Here is a 23272-nt window from a genome sequence, read left to right on the forward strand (position 1 = left end):
TCTTACAGCAATGTTGCTTGGCGTCATACGTTATACTGTCATTGAGCTACTTGGGAAGACGAAAGTTTATGACACGATGGTTGATTTTCATGGTGGAGCGTGCAACCGTCCTAATCAACGGCTTATAGTTTTCTTTGTTTTGTTTATTTTACAACAAAAGCCCGTGGGGGGACTATATGCCTTCATTTGACCGGATCTCATAAATAACTGAAAATCTCATCGGTGTTCCTCCTCTTCAAAACACACATTCGCACTCACGCAAACGCACGCACTTCATACATACATACATACATACATACATACATACATACATACATACATACATACATACATACATACATACATACATACATACATACATACATACATACATACATACATACATACATACATACATACATACATACATGCATGCATACATACATACATACATACATACATACATACATACATACATACATACATACATACATACATACATACATACATACATACATACATACATACATACATACATACATACATTACAAATTATAATGGGAGGTTCGGAGATCCTGCAGGTGACACAAGCTGAAATCATCGCCACTTCCAAACGGGCAAGGGCGTTATACGATATACGACCTTCGCTCAATTTTTTTTCCCCCTATACCTGGGTGCGTGCCTGCGTAACCGATATTACTGCTTTAACAATCGGCCTGGAGCATTGCAGAAAAATCTTGTTGCAGGGCATGCGAAAATACCTTCTTTCAAGTAAATTTGTTGTGGCACCACGTTTTATTCGAATCAGCATACTTTTGCAAGGCGTCATCGTAGGAAAGATTTCTACACCAAATATATTCTGATTGAAGACTCCACGCCGCGCTTCAAAACGCGATGCGTTTTCTTTTTTTTATATGAGATAGATAAATCAATTCTGCGGAAACACGCGAAATCGAGGAAGTTTCACGAAAGAAGAGAATTCGTAGCTGCAAGCTACACGCTGAGATTAAATCTGAGATTATTGATGGTCGCGTCTGGGAGGCGTGGCGTGGCGGACCGATCATAATAATGCACTGGTAGGTTTCTGGCCACGTTGCTCCCTGGTTGTTCGAGTGGTACCAGTATCTGGGTCTTCGCACCTGTAGTTGTGATTTCCGTCGTGACGCCATATCAAGCGCTTGCCTGACTACCACATCATATTTGATAGCTGATATCGCTTTGCGATATCAGTTATGTCACATAAAACAAAGTGAAACTGGTCATTCCCCGGTGAGATTGTCCACCCACTCAAATAGGAAGAACTATTTTTTTTTCTACCGTGTTTCTTCTTTTGCTTTATTTGCGGTATACCGGGTGTTGACTCGGTACTTTAAAGCGTATATGCGCCTTCGACGAAGCCCGTGCTCACGTACCCACGCCGTCAGGCTCGTGGTGGAAAGCAAGAGCAAACACGACCTGTCGCAAAGCCGCATGCGACCGGCGTCTCGTCCGTTTATCTTCAGCCGCGGTGGGGGCGCCGAGGGAGAGACAGGTTTTCTCCGAACCGCGTCTCCAAACGGCGACGCTGCCATTGCTCTCTCGCCGTCCGCCGCTTCCTTCAGCGTCCTCGCTGCTTTTGCTCGATTGCGCGTCGCTCGTCGTCGTTTGTTAAAAGGTTGTCAGCGGCGCCCTGTCTTGTATAGGGACCGGAAAAGAAGCCGCCGGCTGCGCAGCATAAAGATAATGCGTCGCTCTTCCCCCTTGTCACTTCGCCCCCTTGTCACTGTCACCTAAGCGGGGATCCTTTAACAAAAGCACGATGCCTTCCCCTATGCTGCCCGATAGGTTATTTTGCCACCCCCCCCCCGCCCCCTCCGAGCGCTTTATTGACACTTCTTAAGCGGCTGCGATCGCGGCTCGATGCCCATGCGGCCTACCTCGTAGTAAGGCGATCCCTGTGAACCGCTCTTACGTATTTTCCTACCTCCTTCAGTTCTTCCTTTATGATTCGCATACCTAATCCGCAGATCATCTATCTGCACGCGCATTGCGTCCTAATATCGTGTATGGACTGAATCGTCTTTTTCGACGTTGATATGTCGGCTTTTTTTTTCGCGTTACGGTCTCTTTTTTTTTCTATATTGCTTTGCTAACAGATTCCCTCACCCCCGCCCGTCTACTAAGCTTTTCCAATGTCGCATGGCTTCACAGTAATTTGTGCCCCATTCTGGAAGAACCTAATTATAGACGATCACCTTACTGTGCGTGTCGCTAGTGCTTGTCAGTAAGTCGCGGAAGCTTTGCATTAAGTGCAGCTGACGGTGTGCAACGTAAACTTGAGCCAACATCTCTAATTGGTCTGAGATCGTTGCTCTGATTCCAAGTGGACTGCCTGATGTTTGTAATGCCCATGCTTCTCACTCCTATTCTAATTAAAGCAAAACGTTCATTGACTAGTTATCGCTACAAAAATGTCAGACGACGTTTTTTGGGTGCGATAAAGCCTGCCGATATTTCCTTCAACAAACCTTTTGCTCATAACAGCCTTGCATTTAGTTTTTAAGAAACTTGAATGGGGCTTCAATGATTGCGAGTAGAAATATCAGATTAAGGAATTACGGAATCAGTCACTGTGAAGGGGCCTTTTTTCTTCTTTTTCTTTTCTCCTTTTTTTTAAAGATGTCGACCACCTGTCAATCGTAGCTCCCGAGTCATCTCCAGTGGATGCCCAGTTCACATTAAACGCGCTAAGAACGATCATACGGTGTAAGATAGACATTTAGAATGACCGCAAGTTATCGGTCATGTATCAACGGTCTGGATTATACCTGTAACAGCGCCCAGCAAGAGTAGTCTTCCTTGTGGCAGGTTGGTATAAGTGTCCGTACATAGAGCGCACACCCCGCTCACGTACGGACGCACAAACACACGGACTCAGGCGTGCGATCGCAAACGGCGCGCAAAAGTTGTGACGGTGACGGACAGTTCTACTCGGTGCCTCAAGCTTGGAACCACTAGAAGTATTATACTGGGCGATCATTTTTTAAGCTTCGCGGAATATTTAAAAATATCCTGTCGCAGACAACATAATTCTATTCCCTGAGCTGTAGTATTCAGAAAGGCGAACATTACTTGCACTCTCCTTAAAAACGCGTTCGCTAAAGCTGCCTTCCTGACAGTTGAAGGGCCTATGCGGAGAAGCCCGCTTTGGAGATTTTCCTCTTATTTTACAAATTACAAGTGACGTCCTGCATATTGGGTGTGTTTTGTGTATGCAGTATGGAAACTTCCCATTACGGCGGCAAGTGTGACACAAACAAATTGGCGATACAAAAATAGACACTTACCAGGCCTGCATCGGCCGCAAGCGAATCTAAATCCTCTCGACCTTTTCGCCGGCAATCTGCCGGCAGCAAAAACAGGACATCAGGTGCTAAGCATGGGCTGATAGCACTTGCTTTAAGGCGCAATCATTGTTCGCTCACGCGGCAAGCCTAACGCTCATGACGAGTGCAGCGTCCAGCATAGAGAGAGTCGTGCGACTAATGCGGACTCGGCGACAGTGCTTGAAGTGAGAACACGCGAATATATAATATGCCTGGCTATCGAATTTAACACTGTAGTTGCACGTTATGAACGTGAATCGCTGAAATGGTTCTAGAAATCCATTCCTGTCATCTTTCTCAATTTGCAGCGTTTTTTTCAGTTCAGGGGCCAAGTTCACAAAATTTTTTGCTCGTGGCACTGCCACGGGGCAGCATCTAATAACTGTCGGTAAAAGGAGGGACCTATAACGTGGAAGAGACATGCAGAGCGCTGACTTCCGACTGCTTTTGATTTGTCACAGGGCGCGCATTTATAGTCGGAACAGCGCAAAGGAACATAGTGAAATCGAAGGTTTGACGACATGCCGCTGGTGAGTAAATTTACTCCAAAGGCAAGAGAAGGACGCCGATGAAAAGATGTGGCTAATAAGTGTTAGACGTTTAGGCTTCAACACGGAAGCCTTGTTTACAAAACAGGAACTATTCGAAACAGCGAGCTTAAGTTTCATGTAATAACCAACCTAGACATCTCGCATATTCTTGTTTTCTAAACAAGATTTCTGTATCACAGCCGAAATGTCTGATACTTACTCGCGAGACCTCTTATAACCGGCGTACTTTCCTTTGAGAAGTAACACAGTTCAAACCATGTTTAAAAAACAGTATTTTCCTTTTGAAAAATTAGAGAAAAGTAGCGTTTATGTAGGGTTGCTCACCAAGTCTATAAACACCGCTTTTCTCTGTTCTTTTTTAATGAAATCGGGAGAATGAAGAAGAATGAAATCTTCCATTTTTTGTTTCTTTTTTGTCGTCTGCCCCTTATCTTCTTCAATAACATAGCTTTCTTTGAAAAAAATGTTTTACTTGGGGTTATTAGAGGATGACGACTAACCAACTAGCCCGAACTTCCGGTCTAGTGCCCGTCATTACCGTTTACCAATGTCCTACGGTCTTCGCTATGTTTGCCATCCATGCACTGGTACCTGTTCTTAAGCACCATATAAGCCTGCGAATCGATCGCGTAAATACAGGCGCAGTTTTGTTTGATACCCGGTGTGCAAAGAAGAAAGAAAGAAGGAATGAAATCATACTTTGGCGATTCCTTTGCCTCTGAACTCATTTGATGCGAAAGCAGCATTCTTCCATAGCGAAGACCGCCATCTAGTTGCTTTCTTTTTTTCTTGTTTGCTCGCTCGTTTCTCTAATTCTCGCGCTTTTCCGCTATACGGGTCACCGAGAAGCGAGTCGTGGTCGGTGCCAAGTGATCTGTGCTCTTTGCTCTGACATTTCGTCCGAACTGCGGCGTGCGCAAAATGCCATTCGCTGACCATGTGACGTGGCGTCGCTCGCAGGGGCGGCGTGCGTCTGCTTGTCTCCGGCGGCGGCGGCGTGAGCGGAGGCGCGGCGCCGAAGCCGCCATGCCCGTGATCAGCCCGGGCCCCGACGAGGCGGCGGCGCAGGCCCTGGCGCCACCCAAGCTGTGCGCGGGCTGCGGCGCGCCCATCGCCGACCGCTTCTACCTGCTGGCCGTCGAGAGGCAGTGGCACACGCACTGCCTGCGCTGCTGCCACTGCAAGCAACAGCTGGACTCCGAGCTCACCTGCTTCGCGAGAGACGGGAACATCTACTGCAAGGAGGACTACTACAGGTCGGTGCATGCACTTGGCTCTGGGAGGTAGCTCGGTGCTTGTAATCGAGCTAGCGGGGTTTTCCGTCACAGCATAGTATATAGCACTCTCTCGAATTAGCCGCATGTGGGAAACTAAGTGTGCTCAGAATACGAAGTGACCAAAACCGCCGTGGTAGGACTCGGTTAGTTGTTTCCCCGTGTTACTAAATAAAAACGAATAATCGGGTTTTACGTGCCAAATCCACGATCTCATTACGAGGCATGCCGAGGCATGCCAGATTAATTTTTACCAGCTGGGGTTCTTTAAGGTGCACCTAAATCAAAGTACCACGGGTGTTGTTGCATTTCGCCCCCATCGAAATGCATTTAATTTCCGTGTCATTTCTTTGTGTGCGGTCTCCATAGTATGGTTTAGCGCAGCGCTGCGTGTCTTCTGATGGGACGACGTGGCGCAAGTGCGAGCGCGTTTGTAAAAATGAAGATGACGGGCGACCCGAGACTGCTTGCCTATACCTTCATCCCTGCAAAGGACGCTTGTTTCGAATCCGAACCGTAGTATGAATGGTGTATATCTCCCACCGCACACTGGTTTCGAGCGTTGCCGTGGCTGCTTTTCTGCCTTCCAATACAAGTAAACACGTGCCTGTGTGAGGGTTAACGCCCACCCTGCCTTTCCTCGACCCGATTTGTTCTTTTGCTAATCGCACGAATCTTGAAGGTGCAAAATGTATCGTTCTATGTCCTCTAGCTGAGGCTTGGTGTTGCAAAGCACTCTATAAGGAGGGTCAGACGGCTGAGAATGTAATAGCGGCTCATGCAGGACACGTTGGGAAAAAGAATGAGAGAAGTGATACCATGAGGCAAGAAGATTATTCTACTCTTACGGAAAAGAACAAAACTTTGAAATGAACAGAACTTTTTTAAACTGACTATGAGTTGGTAGCACAAATTTTATTAACTATAATGTGATCTCGAGGCCTATGTCTTCCGAGCTAGATAGCCAGCCAAGGCTCTCAAAGCAGACATCAGGCGGACGAACGGGTGGCAGCAATTGTTCTCTGCCGTGACCAAGCACCGAGGGACCGGTGGGGCAAGCTTCCCAGGCTCACCAGGCGCGTGACACGGAGGGGTCGACCACCATGTTGATTTTGCGTGACCCCGTAATATTATTACTTCAAATTAACCTTTAAGTGCAGTTCTTCGATAGTTCTTTTAGAGTTACACATATAGAGAACAAAACGTTTATAACATCGAATATGTTTAAACCACTGTAGATGTCACAGTGCCAGTATTACCCGGATTACGAAACGGCTAGCTCTGAACAGTCGCCCTGTGTTCAGCACAGCAACAAATTCGCAATAAGTTGTCATGTAGATCTGTATGTCAAAAATTAAATATCTCTACAAAACTGCTAGGGCGCGATCGGAAAATAAGACGCCGTTTAACAGAATAAGAAAGCCGGAAAGTGTGCTTCTCCCACTGAGAAGGAGGAAGAGGATTTTTGCTAGCTGCAGGCGGATCTGGCTTTGCAAAAGCTGCTGGCAGTCGCTCCGCTCTGCCCGCGCCCCACTTCTCAAGGTAGGTAGAGAAAGAAATAAGCCCGGGACAAGACAAACAGGGAAGACTAACGACGACGACAACGATTGACCGAGACCCAACAAGCTACCGGCCTATTTCCGCATAATTTCATTTCCCCACATTTCCACACATGGAGATGTAGTGGATATCCCGAATCGCGCGGCTGCGCTGCTCCGCACATCATGATTGGCACACACAAGGTGGCGGTCCTCCCGATGGAACAAAGCTTGTGCGCACGATCTGTATAGCAATCATTTTTGTCGCATCTCCTTCCGTGTTTTTTTACGTGAGACCGTTAGCTTCAACAATGCTTCGAGCGGGATGTTGGTCGCCTTGCGCAGGGCAATTAAAGATATGTGGGAAAACTCTTGGACTATTTGTGAGGAAGATTTCACAAATACCCCAACGAAATGGACATGTACTGATATCAATGACTCCCCGTGTTGTGTGATGCTACACTTTAGTAATGGTTGCACAAAGGTTTGCCCTTCCTGCCGTGGATAAGGCCTCGCTGGCACTGAAAGCTCTAGGGGAGGGAACTGCACTGACCTCAAGATGATTCTCCCCCTATTGCTGTACAAAATCATGCGAAATTCATTTTAATAACACTCACTACGAAAGTTGCTATGATGCTAACTGAAGACATAATAGGAAGATGGGGGACGAGGGAGGGTGGGGGAGCGCTGATAAGGTCTGCATTCCGTTTTCAGCATTGTGCAACCGCCGGAGCACTGGTACAGCAGAAGTGCCACAGAAATGGCAAAAACACAGGTCAAGGAGAAGTAGCATGCCTCGAGATTAGCATGGCTGCGATAAACAGCGAGAAATTTGCATACACAACAACGTAATTACTAAAGAAGAATTGAGCTTCTGAAAATCCACGCAACAAGACGCAGGCTAGAATTACCTCATTGGTCGTTATGAAGCGCATTAGCGGCTACCTGGAAATGTTCTTGACCAGACCCCGTCGGAAACTTCCAAAGTATGCGTGTACGTTGATGCAGGAGCTCCCGCTTATCACATCGACACGCCCAATTTGGAATCCGCGCAATACGAACCATCGGCAGCAGAACGTTCGGGCCCTTCATTCTGTACTATTGAAAGTATCGTTAATCTCTAAATGAGATGTTTTGCAGGAAAGAAGACCTGTCCTGAGTGTGTGTGTTTATCTTAAAGCGAAATTTAAACCCATGGAGCTTCGCGGTTTAGTAACTTCTGAACTTAGCTGCCTCCCGTTAAGAGGCATTTTTTGTTGGCATGATATAAAGATGACTTTTTTGCGCCTGGTTGCGGTGCCGGCTACCCTTTATCTGATCGAGAATTAGTGATTTAGGCGTATCCTCCCATGCAGTCTTGTACATAACTCTGGCGCTCTTGTAAATGTGTGTGTGTGGCTGTGAGAGAGAGAGGGCTCTTTATTAGAAACACAGATAATTTTGCCGGCGCGTATATAACCGCTGGCATGCTATCTTGTAAATGTAACTTGTACATATCTAGCATGCATGTATACTGCATGCGTATATGACACGTATCTACGTGCCCTATTCTACGAAACAGTCTAAACAACACAAGATTAAAAAGACACTGTCAGAACAACTGGGCGAACAAAACAGCACGACCACTTAGCATAAAAAGTTCAGAATTATAGTTATGGAAATAAAGCTCTTTTAGAAAAGGTTTTAATGGTGCATGCGCATTCTAATCTAACCTAACCTGAGCTAATCTAGGACATTTGCCTTGTCCTGCGGCGCACATAACTTCTAAAACACGAAACTTGCTGGACTGAAAGTATGCAGCGTCCCTGTCTGTTGCACGTGATGCGTGGCAGCTGAATGCTCTGCCTTATAGCTACATGTGTAGGGCTCTAAAAAAAGCTATAATTGTAAATCGTGCGAGGGGTTCAGAAACACTCGTCGTGTAAGCTATTTTTACTCTGCTGTGCCCCTTTAGACCGACCATGCATTCACTACACGTACCTTATCCTTCCATACTCTATTTTTGACCGACACGTTGCTGTTTTGCACATTTTTTTGTGCATGCCATAGTATGTTATTATTATGTGCCCTCAATGTTGTACTTGACTCTGCACATCATTCATGTTAGTGGTTTTGAACCTCGAGTACCAAGAGCAGTAATTCAAATGTAGCTGCACGTAACGACCGTTGTGTTACACTTACAGTCGCCGATGCACGCGTTGAAACCTGCACGAAAATAATAATAACAAAAAAAAACGTGTTTTCGAAGCCTGCGGCTGATCACCGCGCTTGTCGGTACGAAAACACGTGAAATGATCTGGCAGGCAACAGCTGCGAATATATGCCAACGAAGTCGTAAAGTTCGCACTGCCGCGTTTCCCATCGTGTGTGCGGAATGCCCCGACGAATGAACTTGGCCGCGGCAGCCTGTGGCTCTGGAGATGCGAAAGCACCTTGCAGAGTATGTTGAGGCATGTTTCGTTGTTGCTTGCGTTTTAACGCACTCCTCCAAGCCTATCAGAAGAGGGGAGGGAAAACAAGAGGTGAAAGGCAGAGAGGTTAACGAGATTAAGTGTCCGTTGGCTCCTCTGCACAGGAAGATGGGGTAAGGGGCAGGAAAGATAAGTAAACAAGAAAATATTTTTTTTTTAAGGAAAGAGGGAACGCAGCAAAATCTATCGGTGCCACTTTTTTATAAGGTGACGTAACTGCCGCTGCGTTCGTAACTTTTTCTTTTCATTTTTTGCTTTCATCAGTTAATCAAACCTCGCTTTCAATATATGAAGTCGCGACTAATCGAGTACGTTTCAAATATTCAAAAAGTCGTATTGACAAAACCATTGCCTGAGAGCTTTAGGCTACAAAGAAAGTGCGTCGGAGTGATCTTCTTTCAATAACTGGCGGCATCGAACGGAAAGCGCGTGTGGTTTCGGAGCACGAACTACCTGTGCTGAGGTAGTTTCGAAGCTTTCACCCCGGAGAACATAATCTGGGCCCGAACTTATCAACACTGTCGCTGTCCAAATTAGTTCACCGGGATGACAGCCAACAACCCGACAGTGGGAAAGGCGACCTTAATTTTTTTTTTTTCGTTCTCGAAAGGCATGATAAAGACGAGAATCCATATGCAATTTGTTTGGGCAGCTCTAGTTGAATAAATAAAGACTTCCCGTGATACTATCTGTTTCGAAAGAAGTTCATTGCCTCGTTGTCAGCCTCACTTCTTTGTCATTGGCTTTAGGGCTATGGTGAATGCTAAAAACTTACTGCGGACTGCCCATTTCCCTCTGGTCTTTTTTTTTTAAGTTTATGGGGTTTTACGTGCTAAAACTACTTTCTGATTACGAGGCACGCCGTAGTGAAGGAGTGCGAAAATTTGGACCACCTGGGGTTCTTTAACGTGCACATAAATCTAAGCACGCGGGTGTTTTCGCATTTCACCCCCTTCGAAATGCGGCAGCCGTGGCCGGCATTCGATACCGCGACCTCGTGCTCAGCAGCACAGCACCATAGCCACTGAGCATCCACGGCGGGTCCTCTGGTCTGCGTTTAGGTGGCAGACAGGCCATATCTAGCATGCTGAAAGGGTGCATTCAACCGACGGAAAGACGGAAGACGCCTTTGCCGACGAATAAGTTCTGCTTTATGCCCACTTAGGTTCGGACTCAGACAGCCGTTCTATGCTAAAAAAAAAAAAAAACTACGTAAGTTTGTAAGGGTGAGGGACGGGATGTTTTGTGCGTAAGCATTCTGTGGCGAGTACCCCAGCAAAATTTGTCCGTCCCGTGACGCCTTACATCTGCAAAATAAATGCATAATTGGTCAATTTAACACTTGTAATTGTTATAATATTGTAATAGAAGATGATTGGTAGCGACGGGTAGACATGCATAAGCTAGCTAAATAAGTAAGCAAAAGCGAAGTAGCAGCCGAGCCAAAGAATGCTTACAAATTAGTCGACAACTCTGATAGTTTCTGTAGCATTTTTGTTTGTTGTTGGCGGAGAACACGATAGCGAAGGCTCCGGCAATGTGTCAATTTTGTCTTGCAAGCTAAAGGCGTTGCCGATTCGGCTCCCTTGTTAGCGTTGCTCGGAGGAGTGAGTGCATGCACATAAACACTCGAGCGGCTACTCCATATGTTATAGAGCACCCCTTTATCCGCCGAGATCAGCAAAAGTATAGCACGCCGCCTTCGTGCCTTGGCCGTTCGTGCAGCTGCTCGCGTGTAATGCCCTCTGGAAAGGTGCGTGCTTCATACGCACGTGGCTGCGTGCAGTAAAGATACCGGCGACCTGTGCCTGGTGTACAGCCAGGTGTAACATCAAAGGTGCAGCAAACTGCTATGCGCCGGAGACAGAACGGAGCGAACACTCGCATTCTCGGCGCAGCTGTTCGAATGAATCGAGATTGCGGCCTTATCCTGCAGGGCTAATAATCTTGTCAGGTGCGGGTCCGTTCATGCTGTCTGCTGGTGGTAAGTCTGCGTACTGTGCGCATCGACAGGGAAATTAAAGCGACAGTAAGATAAGCAACACAAACGACTGCAGTCGTGAGTCTTATCTGCAGCTCTTTCAAAGCCGGTTTGTTTGCAGTTGTTGCGGCGTATTTATTTTTGCCGAGCAGTCTCATGTAGCGCACGTGCGGTCCCGTTTTCTCGTTTGATGTTTTCATTATCGACTGACGGGGAAAATGTGTGGCAGCCATTCGTTTCGCTTCCGCTATGGAGCGCGTCACCCCGGAGGCATTGTGACGCAATTGGGACAGACGTATGCGATGGACAACCGTCAGACAGACTGATTTGAGCGCCCGCGGTCATGTGCTGAAAGTGTTGGACGACCTAACAGCTCAAATGACGAACACGAGTAGTGAGTGAAAGAAGGGCCGCAGTATAATGGCACGACTGTTTTCGCTTGGTCCTATTAACCGTGTGCCATCCATGTGCGGTCTACCTAGGTGACAATTAAGACAGAGGGCCATTGAGACCATTTACACAGCGCGAACATGGACAAATATATATATATATATATATATATATATATATATATATATATATATATATATATATATATATATGTATATACGTTTCTTTCGAAAGGCGAAGCATCGACAGAAATAGAACAGTAATGCTCGTACTTCTATATGCAGCATAAATTGCAGTAAACATTCGCTAACTAGTTAAACACTAGCGTCACGCGCCCAAAGCACACACGCACACAATTATCTCGATAACACCGAGCAATCGCAATGACGACGCTGGCGTGATGACGAGCGCGGGCTTCTACGAGAAATCAAAAGGATTAATTCAGTAGGTAACATAATTGCACTAATTAACGTTTTATTTAGTTACATTACGGCACATAATGCAACTTACGAATTGTAAAATGGTGAGTTAGCATGGGTGTATGCACTTGGACAATATCTCAGGATGCGTGACACCAGTTTTGAGATATTAATTTTCAAAGTGTGCGATGAAATACATTGGTGTTCCAGTTACTTTTGTGATTCAATGCATAAAACAGCGTTTTGAAGAAATGTAAGTGGAACAAGATGGAATTCTCGCCGCACGTTTGACGGCACATATCTCGAGACCGGTGGCATCCTCAGAATTCGTTCCAAGCGAACATGCTTTGAAAACTCGCTATAATTACAATTCGTAAATTTCAATACGTGTCGTAAATTAAGAAGTATAAAAAACTTAATTCGTTCAATTTTGACAATTGGACAATTACGCATCTGACTGCTCGTGGAAGTAAGGCCCGCCTCATGAAGTAAAAGTGCGAGGGTTAGAATCATGCCACCTGCCACAGGTGATTTTTTTTTAAAATTTGGTGCAGCTAAAAAAAAGCTCATATAAATCCTAAACCAATAAAAATGAAATAGAATCGTGACTTTATACCGGCCAAGTTGTATGACATCGGACTTTCTGTTCGCAGATGTCCGGCCTATTATTAACAGCAGGTCTTCAGTTTACCAACATAGAAGAATAGCAAGTCAACCGACAAACTACATTTGGAAAGTATCCACTTACCAGCGGCTCAACAAGGAACAAATGACGAGGGCGTGAGCGCCTCACTTCCTCACCCTTTGAACAAGAAGACGATAACGCCTCTTCTGTTCACGTCCTCTTCTCTTTTCCATCGGTGGATTTGTTCTTTTAATTCAGCTAACTTTGCAGCGAACTGCTGAAAAGGCTGCGAGCTCCCACAAAGCACGTACCGCAATAACCAAAACAGGTCAGCCGCTGTCCGAAGGGCTATAACGTAGGGATGTCTCAAGACCGTGACCTGGACAGTTGTAACGAGAATGATCCGATTTGTAAAACTTACATAAAGCAGAAATTGTCATATACAGTTAATGTGAAAAATATCCCGAAATAATCGTTCTCAGTGCACTTGATCATGGGACTTCGGTTTACCAAGAGCTTTGTTAATACAGTGCATCCCTGTGCATCCACCGACTTGACATCAGCGTTTAGGACTTCCTGGTCACGTCTGCTAAATTTCATCTCAGGGATGACTTAATGCCGAGGGGGACTGTGGTGCGTATCGTTTGCTTGTACACATGAAACAAGTTGGTGATACTGGTACTGGGGCATTTTAAGGGGAAAAGCGCCCATTGCAGATGCTCGTATTGTTCCTACTTGTTCTCTTCGAGAAGAAAGCTCATCTGGCGAATACAACTGCGATGGTTTAGCTGTAAAATCGCTGACAGCCTAATCGCTCGCTGTTGAAATCGCCGCCTGGTATGGTTGGAAACTGTGCATCGATAAAACGCAACGGCTTCGTACTTCTCTTGAATAAGTTTGGCATTGTCCAAAATATTCACATCAGAAGTCGTTCGACGTCACTTAAGCATGCGCGCTTTCGCCTAGGATCAAATGCATCTTGCGGCCCCTGGCATCTCCGGGTACACGTTTCTGCGCTCGCAGGTACTCCTGCGTGCAAGCGCCCGCTCATTTGTTAGCCGATGTCAGACGGCTTCACGGGCAGTATTCGTTCCTGTTGGCGCACGCTCTACGGTCTCCGGACCGAGGAACGCGCCCCCGCTGCCACCGCCGACAGATACGTGCCTCGCCGCAGTGCCGACCACCGAGTAGTTGGGCGTCCCTGGCGCCCACAGGACGGCCGTTGCTGCAGCACGCACGGGAGCCGACTCGGGTCCGCGGACCCCCTCCGGGCGAACGACGGCGCGCATCATCCACTCGGTGACCACCAACAAACTGGCCGCTTCCTGGAACCCGTAATGACCGGACGGGTACCGCGCCCGGCACTTCTTTCTGTCCGCGCCGATATAACGAAGACATCACGGGTCGCTCGTAAACGACGCGGCGCAAGCCAACCCGTGGGAACCCGCCATGGAAGCGGCGGCCGGCGGTGGAGAGCACGCTGCGCGCAGGCCCTGGGTGCATCGACGGTTCTTTGTGCGCCCACCACCGGCAGCCCTTTTTTTACGACCGTTCATCATGGAGAGGCCCCCCTCGCGCCTCCTTGCGCTTTACGGCGGCCGACGGGGGGGCGGCAGAGAGCCCGTGTCTTCCTTTCTTCGTCCACTTCACCTGCTCGCGCATGCAACGCTCGCCCGGCATGCGTGCGTGCGAGTCCGTGCGCCCGTGCGTACGAACGCGTGCTCGCGCACGCACTGGCTCTTTGGTGCCTCCTCTTTAGTGCGTTCTGCCCGCGCGCCCCGACTTTTTCCTCATTTGCGCGCTAGTCCCTTTCTGGGGCACGCGGCTCGCTCTTCTTCGCTCGGCGGGTACCCCGGGGCTTTGTTGACCCTTCCACGGGCTGTTCACTAAGGGCTGCCCATTGCTGGAGGCTCTGCCGTCTTTATCGACGGAGACACCTTCGAAGGATCCCTCATTTTCGGTGTCGGGGCTACCCGCCGCGCCTAGCGTGGTGCCGATGTGTCACGATACCGGCGCCCATGGAGAAAGGTGCGCGCAGGTGATCATCGAGGTATTCTGCGTGGGAGGCCGACGCACAACGCTTCGCTAACAAGGTTTAATGCGTGGGTGGCTCTTCCTTTAAACGCACCTCTGGTGAAATATTGTTGGTGTTACGCTTTGTTGTTGTAGGTGAAGAGACCAACGCGTTCCACAAGGATGCTTGTCCCTCGAGTCAGACGTATGCGCGAAATGCGGACGCTTTCAGTGCCCTTGTGTTACTTCCTTTCTGCGGCGAGAGGCCACGAGACATGCTGTGCTTTTCCGCTGGAAAGAACTAAGGGGCGCTGTTAGAGACAGTGTTAGCGATTAAAAGTGTTCACATGCTCAGTGTAACTGCAAACGTAGAATGGTGTCGTCAGCTAGCTAATATCGCGTACGGCAAAGCAAGAAAGAAAGACACAAGGAACCTCCTACAGAATACCAAGATGAACTCACTATACTTTACGATTAGCTTCACCTGGGAATATACATACGTCACAACATATTATTCTGTCGCGGCAGACTGCAAGAAACAAGGCAAAGTATATGTTCTTGGACGCTGGCATTGTTAGCGGTGATTAGTTACGACATTGTTTATTAAACAAGCATAAGTATAAAGAAAGAAAGAGCTATAAAGAAAGAGCTGCCGTGACTGTTATGCTGATATTTAAGTATGTAGCATATCACCAAACATATCATCCACCATCTGACAATCAGAAGTCTAGTAAGCCATTGATACCACCTTGGTGTCTTATTAGCCCCAGGTACATTTCTGTGTACCAGGAATCGGGACAAAGTATGAGCTGTCGTCGCCTGTGCTGAAACAATTGTGTCTGCTTCTTCTGCACGAGAGGTATGCGGACAGTGTACATATTTATAGTGAGGGTTCCACAAACATCCAGTGTTCGCCCGGTGCTGTGGTTGTCCCAGCAAGAGCTATTACCATCAGCTTTAGGACTGACCACCCGATGAGATCGACATCTGCGGAACTAGCTGCTCTTCGCGCTGCACTTTGTTTCGTCAATCGGGAATCACCGCGACAATGGTCAATCTTCAGTGACTCAAAGGCAGCCCTACCTTCTGGGCTATCAGCTCTGCGTCGCGGGCCATACGAACAGCTGGTATTCTATATTAGATGCCTACTCCATACATCACATGAGAAAGGACACCACGTGACGTTTCAAATGGCTGCCAAGTCGCTGCGGCGTCATAGGGAACGAAGACGCCGATAATGCCGCTCGGGCAGCTCTTGAAGACACACAGGAGCCATATCACTTTCATGGTCCGACGCAGCCAGCACACTTCGAGTGCTTGCACAAGAGATCACGCTCTCTCTATGGTGCACACCAAGCAGCCAGACTAACTGGGGCGATCGTCAATACCACCTGCCCTCTTTGATGCATCTCTGTATGCCAACTGGACTCCGCCGAAGAGAGGCCACTCTGCTTTATCGCTTATGGCTAGGGGTCGCATTCACGAAATCTTACTCATTTCGCGTTGGAATGGCCGACAACGCTCTCTGCAATGCCTTTCTTTGCGAGGAAACGCTGGAACACATTATGTGCGACTGTCCTGAATATAATCTTCAGAGACAGTCCCCGGCGTCCGTTCTAGCGCACCTTGACATTAGACCATTCTCAGTTGAAACGATTTTCACATGTCGCCGACAGAAGACATCGCAGCTGAAGGAAGGGACTACTTCGGTTTCTGAAAGAGACGGGCTTGGACAAGCGGCTGTGACAGTGATGTCACGTACCGCACAAGAGTGACGGACTGTAACTGACAATGTGTGTGCTGTGCTATTTGCTATTTCCTCCCCATCTTTCATCCCCCCCCCTTCCCGCTCCCATGTGTAGGGTAGCAAACCGGTTGAGCTAAACTGGTTAACCTCCCTGCCTTTCCTTCTCCACTTTTTCCTTCCTTCCGTCCTATTAAAACGAAAACCGATGAGAGATTAGGCGAACTACGACTAGGAGCAAATATATATTTCTGGCAACGGCGCAAGAAAACCACGGACACAGACGACGTAAAAGTACAAGTAAATGGATGGGGTCTTCATGCGAAGCATACCGGTTAAGCTGTGATGCTCCTTCTCACGCGAAAAAAAAGAGAAAAAAGTAGAGCAACTCGCACAGAAATACAGAGGCAAGGTTATTGGATCCTACCAGCTGATAGCGACAAATATCACTCTGTTTATTTTAATTTCTCCATAAATGTCTGCTAGAAATGTTATACTGAATGCCGTAAACGGGGATGCTGAAGACCGCTTCAGTGTTTAAAAATTCACCAGTTCAGCTTAATACGAATTCTGAGTATCGTTTGCGACTAGATGCAGATCAGTGTGTAGAGCGAATATGAAATGTCACAGTGTTTGTTCAGAGGGAAAGAGAGAGAGAAGAAAGGAGACAGAAAGGGAAGTTAACCAAAACGGCAAATACGGTTTGCTATCCTGCGCTGGATAAAGGGCGAGGCATAGAAAGATAAGAAGAAATTATATATATATATATATATATATATATATATATATATATATATAGAGAGAGAGAGAGAGAGAGAGAGAGAGAGAGAGAGAGGCAGGGAGCACAGCCACACGATTGCCGCTGGTTATGATCACCGCACAATATCACAGTCAAGGACCATGTGCAGCCCAACGAACACTAGTTCAGACTACAGCGGCTTGTGCAGGTCTATTGTTCTTAAAAACTGTAGCAGTGTCTTTGTCACCCTCTGTTGCGATATATAATCAATGGTCTGTGGTGTGGGGATTCCAATATGGTTTGCTGTGATAATGATTTTTGATCAAAGCGAGTTTTGTGGTCGACGATTTAGTCGTATGTCAATGTACTGACGGAGGTGGCTTTCGCTGGAAAAATCACGGATCCAGACCAACCTTGGAAACTTGATGAACCAGCGCTATAATTACGTAAATTATCTGCCTACTTCTCATGTAAAGAGATCACAGGGCTGTTTAGGAGCAGGAGATGAAAGCTCGAATTTTTTCTTGATTCCTGGTAGGGTGAGATTTACTCCAGAGAGAGAGAGAGAGAAAGAGAGAGTGAGGAGGGCAAAGAAAAGACAGGGAGGTTAACCCGAGATTATCCCCGGTTGGCTCCAGGTCGAACCATATAGCCTTGTTGCGGTGGTGAAGCCTGATGGAAGGTCGTAATAATTAGAGATCCTATAAGAGTATTGGTGGAAATAGAGCAGGGGAGATATTGATGACTATTGAGCGTTACAAGCACGGGTTGTAGAATACAGCGATAGAGATTTTAATGATAAAAGAAAAGATCAATGAGAGTTTGGCAAAATGCTTGACTGCAAGAACCTATTAGCTCAAGCAGGCTAGATGTCTATTGGTCGCCATGCTTTTTTCAAAGGGGATGCCAATAAACATAATCATCATCACGGCTCCTTCCCATGTGTCACGCGAAGCGCAGGAACGCAGCCACATACACAATGCAATTTTATAGCTCATGTCGAGCAGCTGTCCTAGCTCTGCCCTTAAGAGCGCCAGAGACTCTTATCAGACACCTTTGCGCCGGCATTTCTTCTTTGCGGGCAATTCGCATGAACCATTTTTATTGCATGTGATATTACACAGCCGTAGTTCGAGCGCAGCCACTCAACCGAAAGCATGCAACAGTAGCGCGGCCAGTTGCCGCGCAGTGCTCCAAGCATCGAATCATAGGGCAGGATAGGATTTTTGTTTTCTTTTCAGCTAGCGTTCGCACATTAGTTTGAGCCAAGGGCAACTATCGCTATAGAAATAAAAAAAAATATTTCGTTTTGCATAATGCGTTGCTTTTAAGAACCACTTTGTAGGTCGTACCTCAAACACATATACATGCAACCCTAACGGCCGCCTCTCTATAACGCCTCGCTGGTCACAGCCATGACCAGCCAATGAGGCGTCGTAGTCGTGCCCGTATAAAAGCTGGCGTAACATGGGTTGCGCAAGCGGGTTCCGCAGTGACGTCTGCGGCAACACTCGTGAGCGCAAGCAGCGGAGACGGCACCGAAGCAAGGCGTTCCGTCACCTTGGCCCAGAGAGAGAGCTCATGGGGGACGCAGTGCGCGACGCCGCCTATTGTAAGCGGGTTAGGCGCCCGCCTCCCTTCGGTAACGGATCATTGCTGCACGTGCGTGCCTCGCTTGCCGCCTCAGCCTGCGCGAAGACAGTTTGAGGACAGTGTCTTGCTGAGCCCGGGCGTCCCCGCCGCGCGAAAGGTGCGCTGCTGTGCGCGGCTGCCAAGCTTTTGTGTCTCCAAATCTGCCATCCATCTGAACGCAGGAGGTTCTCCCCTCTTTTCCACTTCGTCCTGATGCTGCCGCTCTTTTGAGCTGCCTAATGACGGCGCGCTGAGCGGCAGCTCGTCTTGGCACCCTCTTGCCGCGGCGCGCTTTTGGGCCACTGACGCCGCCGCCGCCGCAGCTCGCTCGTGGCGACTGTTCTTTGGGGAGCCGTGCGTCCTCACTCCTAGCTCACTTGCGCTGTCCCGATGGAGCTTTGGTTTAGGAAGAAGGAGAAGCAAATGAAAAGAACGAGAAAAGAAGGGGGGCTGGGGTGGGAGCACAGCCCTGAGGGTGTCATCGTCTTCTCTTTCTTACTAGCGTACACGCAGACCTTTTGCGCTGCGGGATCCCTCTCGCGGTCGCGTCCCTTCTCCTGCTGCCTTCCGCTAGGGTGCTGTGCTGCTTTCCGAACGAGTGTCCTCCCGTTTCGCTACGACTGGAGACAATGGCACAGCGGAGACTTGCCGGCGAGGGCTCAGGCCACGTTTCTTTTCTTATCTTGTGCGCGCTTTTGAGTGGTAAAGCCGTCCGGCTAGAAGTCAGCCTCTTGTCTCGTCCTCTGAAAGCAGCTTTTCTGCGATGGGTGCGGGAGTAAATTTTAGCGAAAGTGCTCACTTGTTTTTGCCGTGCGCGCTCTCTCTCCTGCTCGGCTTGGCGCCACCACTCGAACGTTGAGGAATCGGTGGCCGCCAAATGGACACAGAAGTATCGGTACAAGTAACAAAAGAAAACAAAAAGAAGAAACGAATGTACGGGCTCTCCCTGTGTAGCTTTATGGACCCTCGTGTATAGCGTGTTAGCGTGGTGAACAAGTAGACCTGGCTTTCATGTTCCCCGCATCACTCGTACGTGCAATGAATGAGTGGCGTAGAACGTTATAAAAACAGCACACAGGTCGCGGCTCTGGCGGGGTTTTGCTTTTAGCACTTCTTGAAGGGATGAAAACAGACGGTGCCTCTGTTCGTCACCGCGCCGAAGCCGAAAAGCGAACAGAGAAATGCGATAGGATTTTTTTTTCTAGATAACTAATAAACAACAGTGCTAGGACAGGTCTCGGTGTTGCTACAAAATTAGTTGCAATAATCGCTGCAGTTCTTATCCGGTAACTGTCATACTCAGGAGTGTTGCAATGAGGCCGCTTTAGAAGATATATTTCTTTAGGATCACTGCGACGAAGAGTCGAAGCTGTCCTATAGAAACTATCTAACAGTATACAAATAATCATCCTTACGCGCCTTCATTGAAAGTCGCTGTGTCCAAGTTGTCGTTAAAACGTGCCGCTGCCGCCGAGCAAATCGTTTTCTTGTTTATGTCAACGCCGTCTTCAGTACCGCCTGTTTTGCGAAGGAGATGACGGGTGTCTCGAGCATCAGCCACGGGGCAGCGCGCCTTGTCGCTAAGCGCAATCGTTCCGACAACAGCTGAATGAGACAAGAACGATACAAGAACTAAAACAGAGCGAGATAAAGGCAAACAGGCGGCTTAATTGGCCTCGGATACGCCACGATAGACAGGATACGCTCGGCGAAAAAAGTGCGAGAGCCAAGCTCCCGGACTTCCGTCTCCGCTGTTCGAAATTGAGCCGGAGGCGAGTTCCTACTGGCAGAGATAGCGGCTTCCGGTTTACGGAGCGGTGGCGGCGTCTGTGTGTGCACACGCGTGCCTCTGGAATGGTGCAGTGCGCGCATTCATCTCGCGACGCCTGTAGACCTCGCTCGTCTCGGCAGGCGTGTGGTCCACCGGACGACGCTGGGGTCATTAGGAACGCCGCTCGAGCAGAGACTCGGCACACCGGAATCAAGTTCGACCACCTTCCTTTTGGTTCCTTATCACACGCCCGCGGATCAGCCGCCTCACTAAGTTTCTGTTTCATGGTCTCTCTTTTTTCTTCGATCAACATTTCTTGAACGTTGAATTTAGCCCTGTACGTCGGTGAACGCCTTCAGCCTTAGTTCTACGCACGAGTTACTGTTTTATCTCTTGCATCTTTATTTCGCTTAGTTGTCTATTTTTGTTTGTTTAGGCTAGCTGTGACTTACGGTGCTCGACCCATGCTCATACACCTGAACGTCAACGCACAAATGAGAGCTCGAGATACTGCGGAACGTCATGCGTGACTGAGTTCACTGGCAAATAAACTAACTTACGCAAATCATCTTGATATACAAAATTTTAACAACTCGAACTTTCTTAATGCATCTTGGGGCGAAGTATCGTGAAACGCTTCAAAAGTGTTGCTGTAGGGCCTTTCGGTGTGGATTTAAGTGTACCACGATTTCCCATGTATTTTCCCTTGCGTAGTAATATTTCAAGACAGTCAAACATACTCTTTAAACCCTTTGTCATGTATAGAGCAGCTTATCGTTAGAATGAGAAACAACTGCTTTGGATATAGACGTGCAAATGTCATTTCTTTTTTAAATATTTATTCTGTGTTTCTTTTATTGCTACAACTTCCCCAAAAGGTGAAACACTAAATATGTGTTCTATTGAATACTTCTTTCAATTCATTGTTCAGGACGAATATATGGTTAAGGAGGGTAATTACAGTGAATGTCGAAGTCGTTATAGCAGAGGGTGACAAAAGGCGGTACTACTTCGTCGAAAGATGGAACCTTTCCGGGCCACCCGGTACCCACGTTGTACCCTCCGTGATGTATATCTGTGATCATCCCCGTTTTACAAACGCTTGTAGCGTGGCTTAACAACGCGCAGTGTAGTAGTAACTGTGTCAAGTCGCTGTTTCTTGTCCACAGGCTGTTCGCCGTGAAGCGCTGCGCGCGCTGCCAGCAGGGCATCTTCGCATCGGAGCTAGTGATGCGCGCCCGGGACCTGGTGTACCACCTCCACTGCTTCACGTGCGCCTGGTGCAATGCGGCGCTGGCCCAGGGCGACCACTTTGGCCTGCGCGACAACCTCGTCTACTGCCGTACCCACTTCGAGCTGCTGGCTGAAGGGTGCCAGCCGGGGCTTCCTCCTCCTCCGCCCCCGCCGCTGCTTCAGGACGACGACGTAGGCGGCAACGGGGGCACCGCCGGGACCTGCAGCCCGCCGCTGGCGCCGGGAGCCCCGTACGCGCCTCCGCAAGGACCGTATGGCGTACGCAAGGGCCGGCCGCGCAAGCGCAAGCCCGGAGAACTGCCCGAGGGTCCGCCACACCTAGGTGCGCCGTCTCTTGCTGCATTTTTGAAAACTCTTGTCGCACTTCGTGCACACACGCAACGCGACGCAGTATCGCACGGATGCGTTTTGCCAACGGCACAATAAGTTTTGTTCGTATCGGTTCTTTCACCCTTGGGAGTTCACAAAGTACAGGCTTTTTGGCTATTTGGTTTGATACAGTTACTTGAACCATGAATGAGGAGATGGTGCTTGCCCTTGTCTATCTTTCTTGTCTGCGTCGCTTAAGCGCCTCAGTAAATGTAATTATCGCTTTACTCCGAATTAAATTTTTCTTTTTTATATATTATCATTCTTTACCTACAGCCCTAGCGAAAAGGTGTGGCCACCATCGCTGAGACGTGACAGCCCCCTATTCTTTGAAGCCAATAAGTAAGGGGGCGCTAATGACGGGACGTAGAAAAGAAAGGCAACCGCGTGTAGGACCTCATTCACAACTGAATTATGTTTGCTTTTAGTGGCACCTTTAGGTGGATGCAAGTTCTACTAGTTCATCTCGTATTGTCGACGCCAACACTGCAGCGTTCTGCTATACGGTGCAATTCTGCATGCAGAATTGTTTACGGCACCACACTTCCACGATGCGCGCGCGCACACTTACTTTAGTAACGATCGTCGGCGACGACGTTACTAAAGGTGTGCATTGCAGCATATTGCCACGCCGCTAGCGAAGTCACTAAGTACGACGACCTTCTACTGTTGTCGCAAGGCTACGTTTTCCCAGCCACGTTTCGTTGGCTTAGAAGCGTCGGGTTAATCTCGGTTTTGAGTAGAATTTCACCTTCTCCTGGCAGCTCCATCTCAGGGAACTACTCTTGCCGGTTACTAAAAACCGCATGAATGACTGAGCTGTAAAGCCGAGGAACTTATAGTATAGTTAGTGCTCAAGGTTGCTATGGCGTACACGAACCCGAAAGAATGCAATTGAGCCTACGTACAATGTGCATCTGAGCTTTGAGATTTTTTTTTTCTTTCAGATTGTGGTGCCACGTTCTCATGCTCAGCGGCATAGTTTAGTAGGGCTTGCTTTGGTGACATTGTCGGCTCTGATCTGGCGCTCTTTGGCCAGAACTCCCTTGCGCCATAAAAACTCACTAATCATCGTCATCTGCTCTGGTTGACTGAAAACATAAGCGAAAAGAGCTCATAACAGCCAGCACTATATGTGGGATGGCACATACCTTGCC

The 23272-nt window shown here is 48.0% G+C and overlaps 1 protein-coding gene across 1 annotated transcript in view; it reads left to right on the forward strand.

Moving 5' to 3' along the window:
- The window catches only part of LOC142584828 (LIM/homeobox protein Lhx9-like), a 70664-nt gene that overhangs the window by 41807 nt on the left and 5585 nt on the right, over positions 1–23272 (forward strand). Inside the window, exons 2-3 of the mRNA XM_075695114.1 lie at positions 4856–5151; positions 21662–22068. Of these exons, the coding sequence (XP_075551229.1) occupies positions 4922–5151; positions 21662–22068 (637 nt within the window). The 5' untranslated portion in view covers positions 4856–4921. The remainder of the gene's footprint in view (positions 1–4855; positions 5152–21661; positions 22069–23272) is intronic.

Source organism: Dermacentor variabilis, chromosome 1, assembly GCF_050947875.1.
Source record: "Dermacentor variabilis isolate Ectoservices chromosome 1, ASM5094787v1, whole genome shotgun sequence".
Lineage (NCBI taxonomy): Eukaryota > Metazoa > Arthropoda > Arachnida > Ixodida > Ixodidae > Dermacentor > Dermacentor variabilis.